At 41.6% G+C, this 14620-nt stretch overlaps 1 protein-coding gene across 1 annotated transcript in view; it reads left to right on the top strand.

The window, feature by feature from the left end:
* Positions 1–1393: 1393 nt before the first annotated feature.
* kif5ab (kinesin family member 5A, b) overlaps positions 1394–14620 on the top strand; it is a gene marked incomplete at its 5' end in the record, with an annotated part of 108647 nt that continues 95420 nt past the window's right edge. Inside the window, one exon of the mRNA XM_083771744.1 lies at positions 1394–1522. Coding sequence (XP_083627870.1) covers positions 1394–1522 — 129 coding nt within the window. The remainder of the gene's footprint in view (positions 1523–14620) is intronic.

The following is a 14620-nucleotide window of genomic DNA, read 5'->3' as shown; positions in this document are numbered from 1 at the left end:
TGGATGATGTGGTCGTTTCGTTTGACACGCTGTTGCATTGGTTTGTCCACCAGGCGGCGTTACGCGGGCGGGATAAAAGTATAACAAAACAATATTTTTATTCCGTTATTTCCCCTACCATGCCGTATTATATACCTATTTTCCTTATAGGCTATAGCCTACATATAGAAATACTAAATGCATTCACTGCAGTAGTCTAGGAAATATATAACTCACTAAAGTCTCACTCACTTGTCTATGACTAGATCACTAGAATGAGTTTAAAGGGATATGTTATTCAAATTAAATAAACATGTTTTTTTTACATTTTCATGTTTGTGTTTGTCCCTTTAATTTAAATGATATACATATGCAGTAGGCTACCCATTTTCATCGACATGTTTTAAAATAACTTTTAATCTTATTCAAGCTCTTATGCCTAAATTGTAAATTGTCTCTACATTCAAACTATAGAAAATATAGCTTGTTTAAAAATAACCAACAATAATAGTTTTTTACTTAATAGCCCTGACTGACTGACTGACTGCAGTGCATATTATTGACTAAATAGCCTACTGAATACACCGAATGCTATAAATTAATTAACTATTAGTTAGTTCCCATGCTTGCTTCTTCTGAAGCTCTGACATAGGCCTACTGTAGTTTTGTATGATTTTATTTATTTGTTTTTTGCATTGCGCCTGAATGCCTGATTGCGCCTGCTTGGCGAAGAGCCATCACTTGGTGGAGCTAGAGAGCTTTTCAAGCGTGCCGTGCGTGGTCTCAGACGTGTTCACACAAGACAAGCACCACCGACCCGTGATGATGCTGAGGAGAGAGAGACGCTAATAGCTCCTACCACGCCCCGCCCCCATTGAGAGACCAGTCTGTCAATGGTGATGCAAGACAAGGAGGCATGCATCGTAGAAGCCTGCACCTTCTCCACACCACACGCACAAACGCACACACACACACTCACACAGTCACACACAGGCACATCACATGCAGGGATTGCAGGCAGCCAGCCGGAGCCAACGGAGCCAATCGGAATATACTCCTAATTGCAAATTTGCAACTCCTGTGTTCTGCAGAAGTACGCGGCACCCGAATTTGGTGTGAGAGCATTTTGAAGCCAAACTAACTGTCTTAAAGTGATGCTTTTGTTTGTTTTGTATTTCTTTAATGTAATTTGATTGTATTCTTATCCCCTCCCAAAATAACTGGAAATTGGGGTTGCTCTGCCAAATACTTCGCCTTAATCGCCTGCCATTCAACAGAGCGAGATTTCATGTGGAGGTGCCGAGGTGGTAGTGTACAGTTTTACTCTACGCACATTCGCCTAACGGGAAAACATTCATTGAGGTTTTGGGAAACCCCCTTTCTATTTTGGAAGCGCATCCGATAATTTTCCACAATGGCTGATGCGAACGCAGAATGCAACATAAAGGTGTTGTGTCGTTTTCGACCACTGAATCAATCCGAAATTATCCGTGGAGATAAGTTCATCCCAACATTTCAAGGAGATGATACTGTCATCCTTGGGGTAAGTTGTCTTCCAATCTCTAATTCTAGTGCTAGCCAATGACTTACAATTACTACGTATCATGCCACAATCTTCCAAAGGGTATAATGCTGGCCGTCAAACATAATAGGCTATTTGTCAAGTATATGGCTGATGGACACGGCAAAAATTAATCAAACTAATTAATTAAGCCAAATCACAGATAGACACTAGACAGTGATTTGTGATAGGCTACAGAAGGTGTCATGAGCTCTTGCAAGTGAACTGCTTGGCATATGGTAGCTAAGCCTACAACATGACAACTGCTCTATACAAATCTGTAATTTAACCATTAAAAGGTATTCAACACCAGTGTGTGGTCTACTCATAAATGTTTACTCTACACTAAAGGTGTTAGACATTTATTGCATATTCCTCATTAAGATCATAAGATGTCTTCCTAAATAAAAGATCAGTGAACTCAATAAGCTTGAGGCCTTGAGTTTCAACAATGTAAATCTAAATTATTCAAATTTCCCTGTCCTTTTTAATTAATCATATCTACCCTCACAGCACCTGTTATTTTGGCCTATTTTGCAGGTATTGAGCTGGTTCTTCTCAATTAATTTTGACTTTGCACACAATTATTCCTTTCCGTTTTCTAATTAGTAATAGGTATAGGTACGTAGGTTGATATGGTTAGGCTAAACTCTGTAAATTCATGGTTTTCAGCTTGGCTTTTTAATTTGTCTCAGTACAAATTGAGTTGCAGGTTGGCTCTGGCCGCTCTGCAGAAAGAAATATGGAGTCATATGGTGCAAGCTGTGAAAACAGGATGCTGATGTTGGATATACAGAATATTGCCTGAGATTCTCCATCTGATTGTGCTTTCTCAGCCAGTCATATGATAGCATCACCGCTGCTGGCCAGCTGGCAGAATATTCTATCAGTGTAAATGCAAATGTATTGGTTGGAAAGTGGGTCTGTCCTAAAAAATCATGCGTGCACAGTTGCACAATGCACACACTCATGCACATCCACTTGTGTGTGTGCATGTGCACACAAACACACAACCAGTGGGTGCATGATGTGTTCTCTATCACGTTGAATTAGTATGCAGGACTCATTGATCCTACTTTTTTGCACCAAGCAGCTTCTGGGCAGTGACCTCATCAGATGCACAGACCCTAATGAGAGTGATAATGAAGCTCAGAGAATTGTTTGAATCTCTTCTCTTGGATGGATTTAGCTTTGTCCTAGCTTTGTTGATGCAAACTATATAGAATATTGACCAATTGGCAGACAGGTATACAAGCCGAGATAAATATTGTGATTAACATCACAGCTTAATCACAGACCAGATGGATTAATCACAGACCAGATGGATGAGGAAGACTGACATTCTAAATGCAAATGCTGCTGTACTTGCAAGCTGTGTCCGGGTCAAACGTCACACTCACGTGTGCTCACACACACATGCACACGCTGCCACACACACACACACACACACACACACACACACACACACACACACACACACACACACCCACCATGTTTCCACCATGTGGTCCACACTGCGTAAAGTGCGTATACCCGTCTATTATTATGTGTTGAAATGATCTCATTCAGGCTGTGAGGCTGGCATCAGATACCATGAAATGAGCAGAGGCAAACATATTCAATGGCTCGGTGATATCAATAAACACTTCTGCATGGTCCTTTTATGCATCAGTAAGGAAAGTGTGCAGTGTTGTAATTACATTTCTATTCATGTACCCCACCCTGTCCTCTCAGTTATGCGCAGCTGGAGGTTTTCATCTCTGTAATTGCTTTGGAAGGCATTGAAGTCTGCAGCAGTCTTCATAGTTGTGTAGTATGTAGTAGTGCAGTATAGTCTCAATGTATAATTTCTTCCACAATATTTACCTAGAGACCGTGGAAAGTTTCTCCAGGAACCTGCACCTATATGTCTCACTAGAGTCGTAACTTCTCGGCCATCAGATTAGATCCGGATGAAACACATCGGCCTGAATGGCAGGCTGGCAAGCTCCAGGGGCCCAGTACCAGTACTGACAGTTGATGAAAACAATTCACATCACATCACATCACAGCAGTGCTGATAGTCAGCAGATGTACATGGTTGAGATAGGCTCTCCCTGGGACTTGTAAAAGCGACAGTGACAATGTTTTGGGTGACTGAATGATTGGTTTGTCCCACCTGGGTGGCAGCATGATGGGCAGTGGTCTTGGTAGCCAATCACTCTACGCCGTCTACGGACACGTTGATCCTAGTCAGATCTTAATAAATAGGTTTGTTTGATGATGATGATTCAAGTCTGAGTGACAAGGCATCTAGTTCTAGTCTACACTGCATGTATCTTGCACTAGTCTCTATCCTGTATTATCCCTGCATTCTTTGTCTTTTGTGTATTGTCGACGTGCAATAAACAAAATGAACTTGACATCATAAGTTCTTTATAGTCCGCCGCTGCTTTTTCTGTTATGATAAATATGTTATTTATCATAACAGACAAAGCAGCGGAGGACTATAAAATAACTGTTATTGTTTTCATTTCATGAAATATATAACTGTCTTTCATATGTCTTTGTCTTTCATCTTAATAATTAATGGAACTTGTGGATGGCGGTCAGATCGGGCTGAGACATAGCCCAAATGTGGAGTCATTATGTCATAGATCTGTCATAGATGACTGGCCACATGACGTCATATCCATATCAAGCCACACCATTATTAAAACCTGTCTTTTTTGAAGGCGCAAGTCCCTCCAACATCTGGTGTTCAGGCACGTCATGTGGCAGCCAAGTCTATGGGGGATGTTTCCCCCATGAATCTGCAAGCCCCCAAAATGATCAGCCCCCCCAAAAAATCAGCATGCCCCCCTGTGACATGATACTGGCAGCCACACTGGGCGCCCCTCACTTCACACGAGTGTGATTATTTTTGTCTCCTGAGACACTTTCAGGGCATGACAAACACACACCATTGCATGCCTTGAGCAGTTTATAGCGAATCATACATTATGCCACACTATGTTTGTGACATGAAAATGCAAGCAATGCATTTATTTTCCTTCGATTTCACACGTCTGGTTTTCATCGTATATAGACGTCCACCTATACAGTAGTGCCCTGGCCTTTAGGGGTTTGCCACACTGCCACGATGTGTCAGTAATAACCATACTCAGCCTGTATTACACCCTGAGGCATGGCCTCTGTGTTTTATTCACGGTGATAGGACACAGCTGTCTTTCCACTATTTCACTGTCTAGAGGATAATGCACCATCCGTGAGGCCAGATTGTCCCTCCTAATCCTGTGGCTTGCAAAAAAATAAAAAAATAGAAGTGCCACAATGAATCACACTTTATTGGATTTAGTGTTATGAATACTATTGTGGCTGCTGTAAGCCGTGGCATTTTTAATTTGTGCTCTTAGGGAAATGCATCATACAATATTCACCAGTGTCACATGTGCTGGGTCATCTGCATTATGTAAATGTCAGTGGATGATTGTAAGTCATGATCAGAAAGCAGTATAAAATAATCAGCTTTTGAATCATGGCATTAATATTTATGTGACAATCTGAGACCTGTGCCCTACTGTACACAGTAAAATCTTTAGTGTTTTTTTGTATCCATTTATAGCTCTGAAAGTTGTGTGCACACTCAGAGCTAAATCAACATTGAGGATTTTACTGTGTAGTGGTTGTTTTCCTGCCTTTACCACTGCAAGAGCCGAAAGAGCCTCAGCAACATATAGGGGATGAACTGGTATTTGTGTTAGCATTATGTTATGTTTTAGCTATTGAAAAATAGCAGATCTACAAGCTCATAGCGCGCCACCAAGTGGCGCGCTATGACCTTGTAGGTCTGCTATTTTTGAAAAATCGAAGAACCACTGACATAGAAACATAGCTTTTTCAGAAAACTGTCAGGATGTAGAAGACATTTTTAGAATCTGGTTTCTTTCTCTTACATTGTGTATACGGGTATTACAGGTACATAAGAGTAAAATTGAACAATTTATTTGGTTTGGATCCTATTATTATGGCAAACTCATAATTATGTTAGGCTTCAGATTGTTCGAGGTGATTTGTGTACAATGTGGAGTTTGTTAAATAAATGTCTTGGGCATGTAATCCTGTGGGGATTACAGTAGGTGTCATATACTGTAGCAGCACTGCAGTAGGCCATCTGAACTTGACTGACCGTGTTAGCATAAAGAATGAACCATTAATAGATATAGATAGAAGTATGTATCTATCACCTGACCAGAGTCAGACCAGTAGTGTGGGTATATACAGGACAAGCAGAGATTTTTGTTGACCAGCTACATCAGCTAAGAAGCTTTGGTGAAGGGTCGTTTCTTTCTTCTTTTTTTAAAGATTTGTTTCGGGGCTTTTCTGCCTTTATTGATAGTATCAAGTGAAGAGAGATGGGAAAGAGGGAGAGAGAGAGAAGGGGAGACACTCAGTGTGAACTGAGTGCCACGTGTTGCGGGCCGCGTCTGTAGCATCCTGTTGCACACATCCAAGGACCTGAGCGTCCACGGGAAGAACAGATTGCTCCGTTCCATCCTGTAAGTGTCCACTTCAGTTTGCACTCCCAGGAACTTGCACACAGGGATTCCGTGAGATCAATTCATTTCACGGTGCACCGCTGACACTGAAATTGACTGAATCAGTCACCACTGTGACTAAGTCAGAGAAATATACCACAATAGCATAACAACCCATCACATTTCCTATATCCTCAGTTCCTCACAGGAGAGCTTTCATCCCTAGCGTGCACTACGGCTGAACGATCATGATCAGTACATAAGGACATGCAAGATGTGACAGGATTTAACAGGATATTAATAGGAGAGTAACAGTATCAATAGTAACAATAACAAGTAACAGGATATTAATTGTAACAAGCTGTTCTGAAGTTTGTGTGATGTACTGAGGTCTGCCAGTAAGGTACAGTCCAAACTCCCGGCCCCCAGGCTGTGGTCCACCTGCATCACTGAGAGCGTCTCGGCCAGCCGGCGTGGTTGGATGAGGTAGGAGGTACAAGAACATGACTCTCACAGTGCTCAGCGGCATCCCACATGCTAGCTGTATACCATGTATGATGATGGATGATTGGTTCATGCTCCTGGGTTATCGCAATTGCTTTTTTTGACCATTTATACTGATCTGCTGTTGACCAGGCTCCCCCAGAGCTCTATTCTTGGCCCCACTCCTTTTTTTCACTCTTAGCTTGTAGATCAGCTATTTCCGCAGAATGTCCGGCCGTGCCCACAATACGGACGCCGTGTTTAAAGTTCGGTCCTGTATTTAAAATCCTAGTAATGTTTCATTTTCTTTTCATGTCGAACATGACAGATGAGTAGGTCGACTTTCCTGCAATGAAATGGGTAAAGAACCCCACCACCTGTGTTGGTCACTCAGTCCAATGGAAAACATCGGCCGTTAAGGAGCTATTGATTCTCTATTTTCTACCAACCATTTATAATTGTATGGATTGCCTGTCCTTGACTACTGCTCCCTTGTGTGCTTCCGACAGTCTAATTTAGAAACTCCACAGCACTCAAGGCCACTGCACTCAAATTTGTGGAAGGACCCTTTTTATTAATAAGAATGGAACAATTCAACTATTGTCTTCAGGGAGAGATGAAAGGAATTTGTGTGTGTGTGTGTGTGTGTGTGTGTGTGTGTGTGTGTGTGTGTGTGTGTGTGTGTGTGTGTGTGAGTGTGTGAGTGTGTGAGTGTGTGTGTGTGTGTGTGTGTGTGTGTGTGTGTGTGTGTGTGTGTGTGTGTGTGTGTGTGAGTGTGAGTGTGAGTGTGAGTGTGAGTGTGAGTGTGAGTGTGAGTGTGAGTGTGAGTGTGAGTGTGAGTGTGAGTGTGAGTGTGAGTGTGCGAGAAGAGATGAAGAACTTCTCTGATGGCCATTGCTCTTTTCTGGGTCTGGTAATCGATTTATTTCCCCTGTGTCAAAGCCTCAAGTAAAGTGGCATCACTGGATATGTGAGCTGACATCACACATTGAGTAGGCAGGTGATGTTACTGAAAGTGGGTTAATTATTTATCAATGGCCACTTAGACACCGAGACAGACACAGAGTGAGTACGCATAGAAATTATGAGATCTAATAATGAGCATCTCCAACCCATTTTGTCTATCTAAACTGGCTCCGGGTAGAAGACAGAGTTAAGCAATTGAAAATGGGATTGACATTCAAAATTGTAAATGCCCTCAATGCCCTCAGTACCTGCATACCTGACTACCGGTAATTTACAGTGAGCAACACCCACGGCCACAATACTAGCTGGAGCAAGAACGACGACCTGGTTGGTACCAGTGCCACATTTTTTAGTGATGATATTGAATTGTGTTGTTATTTTTCATTTCATGTCTATTAATTGATTGCATAGGGCCTAAATGGAAACAAGACATATATATATATTTTTTTGTGCTATCCCTTTTAGACTGTAGAAGTGTTGCTGTTTTTACATTTCTGTCTAAAAAACTATTCAATTAATCAATTTAGGGATCGTTAAAGGACACAGTTTAGAAGATTTAGAACACTTTCCTGGGGGTCTTTATGTGTGTAATATGTGGTTTTAAATATTTTTGATTTTAGTAGTAAGCCCAGTGTCTCTGATGTCATCGACACTGGGCTCACTTCCTTCCTGGACTACAATTCCCATAATGCTTTGGTGCACTGCTCCTCCTTGTGGATAGGGGGAGGACTGTCTTACTGAGACAACATGTAGTGTGAGCCCTGTATCCATGACATCAGAGACACTGGGCTCACTGCTAAAGTCTAAAATATCTAGTACCACATATCACACACAAAGACCCCCAGGAAAGTGTTCTAAATCTTCTAAACGTCATTAACATATATTCTTTTGCAAAAAGGGTGAAGTTTCCCTTCAAGGAATTGGACCGTTAATAGGGAATCGTTAAGGAACCGGTATCGTTAAATCCTAAAAGTGTCTGGCGTATATGGTAGTCCAGCCTGACAGTGTGTTGCGGGTTTAAATCCTGATAGCCTTTGCTACGTGTCACCCCCCATCTCTCTCCCCATTTCCTGTTAGACTACTGTATATCCTACTATAAGCCTAAATCCCCTCACCTGTGCAATTTCCAGCCTCTGCCTCAGCCAATTGATTGCCATGGCAACCCCACACCTGCCAATTGATTACTTAACCAGTCCACTTTTCACAGTCAGTTTGCACTCTTCACACACAGGCATGACAGACAGATACAGAGATCTCCATGTGAGACACAGACAGACAGTTAAAATGGGTGCTATGATTACGGGTATTGCATACTACAGATATCTCCATTATACAGTATGGGCACAAAAGAGACACAGACAGATAGTTGCTATGGGTGCTATGACAAGTTGACAGGTATTATAGGTTCCCAAGTTGCATCGTTCCCAAGTAGGCCGGTTGCCGACGCAATGGGTACGTACAAGTCTAGTCAGAAAGACAGAAAAGGCCCTCAAAAAACATCTTAAAGGAAATAAGATATTAGGGAAAAAATCCTAAAGGAGCCCAACCCTAGTGACAGTGATGAATTGGGCTGTAGTTTCTAGTTTGGACATTGCTGTTGCTTAGTCATGTCTGATAGAACAGCAGCTCGCCTGACTGTGGTCATGCTCGGCTTAACAGTTGATTCTCATTCTCTGTTCTCCTCCCAGTGCTTCTTGCATATGAGCCGAGCTGGCAAACAGGCGAGCAGGCAACATCTGGTGTTCCAGCAAACCATTGACAGTGCATGGCTGAATACATGTAAACGGATGTCCTTGTACTTAAAAAAAGAAAAAGCTATACAACATGTATAATATTTAAGTAATTCTGTAAAACCTGTGTCACTTGGCAGTTGTTTCTTCTGTGAGGCTTTTCTGTCTATAACACTTTTCACCTGGAATAGGTAAATACGAAGAGAAAACCCAGACCCGACATGTCCACCTCTTGATTCCTTTGCAGCAGAGCACACAAACTATCCAATTATTAGACAGAGTAATGGGACCGGGTCAAGAGCCACAATATTTGTTCTACTGTCGTACATCAGAGCAGATGCAGTTTCCACAGCCCTCTCCAGAAAAATGGGCAAACTTTGTCCTCTCTCTCACCTTCCATAGGCCCTTCACATAGTTGTTTTCCTGTCTAATCGTATTTTATGGTGTAATGATTCCGCAGCTCGTTTCCCTATGACTCAGCAGCAATTTAGGAAGATGAACAGAAAGTAAAGTCCAGGTTCATCCAATTAAATCAGGAAGAGACTTCTAGGAGGTATAAATAATGACGGTGGAGGGAGGGCCAACTGCTGCTCCAAATCCTAAGTGCTGTATATTGGAATCAAATCTTATAAGATGTCCCATATGCATATAGCCGGGCCAGAGATTCTAGAGTGTTCAAAACGGGACAGACTTAATGAGATCTATTTATTAACTAAACGCAAAATCAATATTGTACCTCAGTGCTGCTGCTTTATAAATTACATGCAGAAAGGTAGACCATTTCTGTCAAATTCACTCCCACTCTCTATATCAGCTCATATGCTCACATTCGGCTCTCTCCTTATCTCTCCCCTATATTCATATTACATTATCTGCTGGACATGGTTCGGACTGCGTGCATATGTGAAAACAGCCTTTGACACCATTTTGGCTCTGACAAGCACACTCTGCACTGGCAGCGAAGTTGCTGTTATTTATCATTTATCTAGTATTTATTTTTAGTCCGCGCGAGCATGCGTGTGTGAGTGTGCCAGTCCTAGATAAGACCGCATCGATTCCTTGAGACGTTTCTGCCAATTTCTCTGCTTTCATGTTGGACGGGGAGCTGCGACTAGCAGACATCCAAGTTGCTCTGAGGATGGAGCTTTGCGGAGCATCCTCTCCTCATTAGCCAGGGAGGGCCTTTGCCCAGGATTCAGCCTGGGCTGCTTCTTCCGTCTGCCTGCCCGCCTGTGGCATTCACATGCTCACACACGTGCATTCGCACAACAAGACCCCCTATAGCATATTGGTTCTACACTACAGTGTATTAGGCTGGTGATGAGATAGCCTGGTATCCTGAGGAGAAGGGAAATCCAAGGGACTGTTTTTTTCCCCCCTCTGCATAACCGGGACCACACTCACTCCATTAATCACAGCCGAGTTTATCGAACTGACACAGGAGAACACTGACATCTACACTAGCTAGGACATTGGCTTTCATTGTTTTCTCAGAGGACTCGCATTGGCAATGACATTTTTCACGTGGCCTACAAAATGTAAACAAATAAGCGCAATATACCGTATTGTGCCGAATATAAGACCACTCTGATTATAAAACAACCCCCATTTTTCAAGACTCATTTGTAGAAAAAGAACATTGAATGTCAAATAGTCTCTAGTCCCCGATTATAATACGACCCCGTTTTTTAGGATACTTCCATTGGAAAGAAATAAAACCCTAAAATTAGAAGACCTAGTTGACATAAACACTGCCTTAATAATGTACAAGGCCCACCACAATATTCTTCCACCCTGCATGCAGGAACTGTTCAAAGCACGAGAGACCAAACTACAAACTCAGGGGAACTGGTGTATTTAAGAGAAATAACGCAAGAACCAACACCAAAGATAAATGCTTATCCGTAAGAGGGGTTCGTTTATGGAACGTACAGCCTGGATAAGGATCTGAAAATGTGCTCATCAGTCACCAAATTCAAACAAATGTTTAAATCCAAGGTAATAAATAGAAACATTAGAGTATCCTAGTTAGAAATAAGTATTAGTAAATATTAAAACCAAATTAATAAATTCATTTAAGTATATATACAAATGCAATTATTAGTAAGTAACGTATAAATATTACAAAGAAGCAGTATATAGAGGGTCTGAGTCTTATCATTCCATACACAAACTCAATGTGCAAACTGTATAGGACCATTTATCGATTCTAGTGGTGTAGCTTCACTTCCATATTGTCACGCTGCAACGGACCATATTGACAACCAATAATAATGTATGAGGTTTGATTTTTCTGTTACTCTTCTTTTTTACTTATTTTATTATTATTAATATTATTATTAATTATGTTATTTTCTTAGTTTACTGTCTGACAGTTTTGTCAGCTCTACTATTATTATTATTATTATTATTATTATTATTTTGTTCTGTAAACCAATAGGGTAGCTTCTAGCTTCAGCCTACAGCCCTTTTCGGGCCACTCAAGTGTCTGTATAATGTATTATGTCTTGTTATACATGTGAAATCACCCAGCCAGGCATTCACAGTCACACTGCTGTATTTGATGTAGCGGATCTTTTTTTGAACTAACATACTGTGGACTTTGTAGCCTCTTAACCACTTAAAGTCTATAAACTTTTGACTGGAGTCTATCAAGGCTCTATATTGGTCTCCCTTCTTTTTTTCCAAATCTCTTGTTGTTTAGTGGTGGCAAAAACAATCGAGTCAGCAATGCATTGCGAATTGGCCGTGCACGATTCTGCATCCATGCAGCAACATGACAATAATCGATTTAAGGATTATAGCCTGTAGCCTACCATTTATAGATTGATTACACAGCAGTTTCTTTTCTTACGATATTTTTTTGGCTTTTTGCCTTTATTGATAGATGTACAGTTGGTTGACAGGAAACAGGGAGAGAGATGCAGGGAAGACATGTCATGCAGCAAAGGTTATGACTCGAACCCATGACACACTGCCCAGCGCTGGAGGGCTGGATTACCAGCCTAGGTGGCCGGACTGATAGGCCGGCCTAGGTCAACACAGCAGTTTCTAAATGAAATATGTTGTTCAGTATATCTGACTGCTTGTATGACTGATGAAACATTTGCCAAGTTGTGCAGAAAAGTGCGATTACAAACCCAATGCAACATACATAGTTCACTGACGCTTGACGGCTCCCTGAAATTAATATTAGGATCACTGCAGTCACAATCCTGCAGTGATGTTCTGCTCATTTCTCTTAGCATTTCAGCTGTCAATCCCTTTGATGCTAATTAAATTCCCTTCCATTATAAAGTCTCCAAAGCATTGCTCTCAGGGCCCTTTTATTATCCAAATTGGCTGGCTGCATCATTCTATCATTTGCTGCAGCTGATTTACTGAGCAAATCCCTTAAACCATGTTGATTTTCGAAACAAATCTTTTTCTCTGCATGACACCCATTCTATTTTTGCTTCATATACCAATTCCCCAACACCCAGTTGGATTTAGTATCTATCCAGTACTAATAATATAACAGTACGGTCATATTGCTAGAAATATGTGCTCATTCTGTATTTGTGTTTTGTTCCATTGTATCATTTTGTTTTGTCTGACTGATCATTAATTATTGCCATAATGTGGTCATTAACAGGACTCACACACTAATGATGTGGTACATCTTATTATATGTTGGCTAGGCAAGTGTCCTCCGACACCCATGCTTTTGAGGATCTCTGACAGCTTGAAGTCCTATTTAATTGGGGCTGTGTACCAAATAAGCACAAGTATTATAAATGTCCATTGCTATGTCAAATAGCCCGCACTATTCACTCAAGCATTCTTTCTTCCCTTGGTTTGGTTTTAACCACAGTGTCAGCTATCGGTTAAGACGAGCTCCATTTATGGCATCTTGCTGCTAAGAGTTCCAAAAAGCCATTTGTAGGCTCCACAGTGAGTTTGGCAGTACCGGTAAATGGGGAATTTACAAAGCATATTTCTTTAAATTATCTGTAACACACTTTTACTCATTTTAATTACTTTGCCTCGTGGCACAGACTCGGAGTACAGTTTGGGAGAAGGCTATCAATTAAGTGGAAATTATGCTGTCCTGCTGCTTTCTGGGCTGGGAAGGAAAAGATCCCGGTTCTGTGTAGGACCAATAAATAACAGGTACATTGTACCAGGTAAATAGGTCCCCAGGGGTCGGCACATGGCCCTCTCCCTTTTCCCACTCTATACTAAATCTCTGACAAGCTCATAATGTGATGCTTACTCGCTTGTGACGCATTGTGAACCTCGCCTTTCTTGCTTTATCCACAAACCTAACCTAACCTAACACCTTGTCATGCACTCCTAATGAGAATCGTATCATCCTCAATTCTGCCACCTCCAGATCCTGTCTTTTCACCAGTGCCACCGCTTCGGTTTCATTTCATCCACAGTCCTTTTCCATTGCAGGAAGGGACGTTGAAGGGGAAATGTGAAAGTTATGAATAATAAATAGGCTAAAATAAAAACGTATTTTATTGTATGTGCATTTAATGTGACGGAGCTCCTTCTAGATATCCCGGAACGCAGCAGGCAGGTACTGGCGCTCGGCTTGGACCAGCTCCAACACAAATTAGAATTGTCCCCACTCCTTGGGGTGTTTTTTTGTCACTGTATATTAAGGATTACGAGTCTTGCTCAGTGACACACTTCGACACATTGCTGTCCTTGAACTGAACCTGGGACAACCAGGGCCTCTGGCTTCCCTGCAGGCGGGAAGGCCATCCCCTAAGTTAAGCCATTCTACCCTGCCTGCACTTTCCTCTTCACCTGTCTTCCAATCCTCATTACTTTGGATAGTTGACCCCATTACATTGGTATAAGCCAATCGGGGCCCTATACTGAGATTGCATATATACAATCTCCTGAGCACAGAGAGAAGCCCTGCCACTTTCACAGACCTGCAGGCCGTCGGATACAGATATTTGTGAATTTTATGTACGCACGCAAAAGTGAAATGCACATTGAAAACATGATGATGCCCCTTTAAGAGTTGACTTTCATCAGAGTGAAAAATCTGGCACACACAAATAAAATATTCATTGCTTTATTAAGGTGACTATACCGCTGTGTCTTCAAGGCATTTTCTTGCTACATTTTAGAGGATGCAGTCCGAGCAGAAAGATGCATGTCAGACTGGGGCTGAGTTACAGACAGATCGAGTTGAAAGTGGGTCGGCTGTCGGCCAGTAAGAGCAGATCATAGTACTTTTTAGACCACAAGAAATGTGATATTCCCTTTGACATAGGAAACAGCAACCAGCTATATGGTCTTTGAGTAGCAGAGGCTGCAATCAATGCTGTCTCCATCCATGCTAGCATAAACATACCCAATCTATAGACAACTCATCTTTT

The sequence above is a fragment of the Protomyctophum parallelum genome (genome assembly GCF_964188405.1).
Source record: "Protomyctophum parallelum genome assembly, chromosome: 8".
In the NCBI taxonomy this organism is placed as follows: domain Eukaryota; kingdom Metazoa; phylum Chordata; class Actinopteri; order Myctophiformes; family Myctophidae; genus Protomyctophum; species Protomyctophum parallelum.
This window is presented reverse-complemented; position numbering and strand designations above follow the sequence as displayed.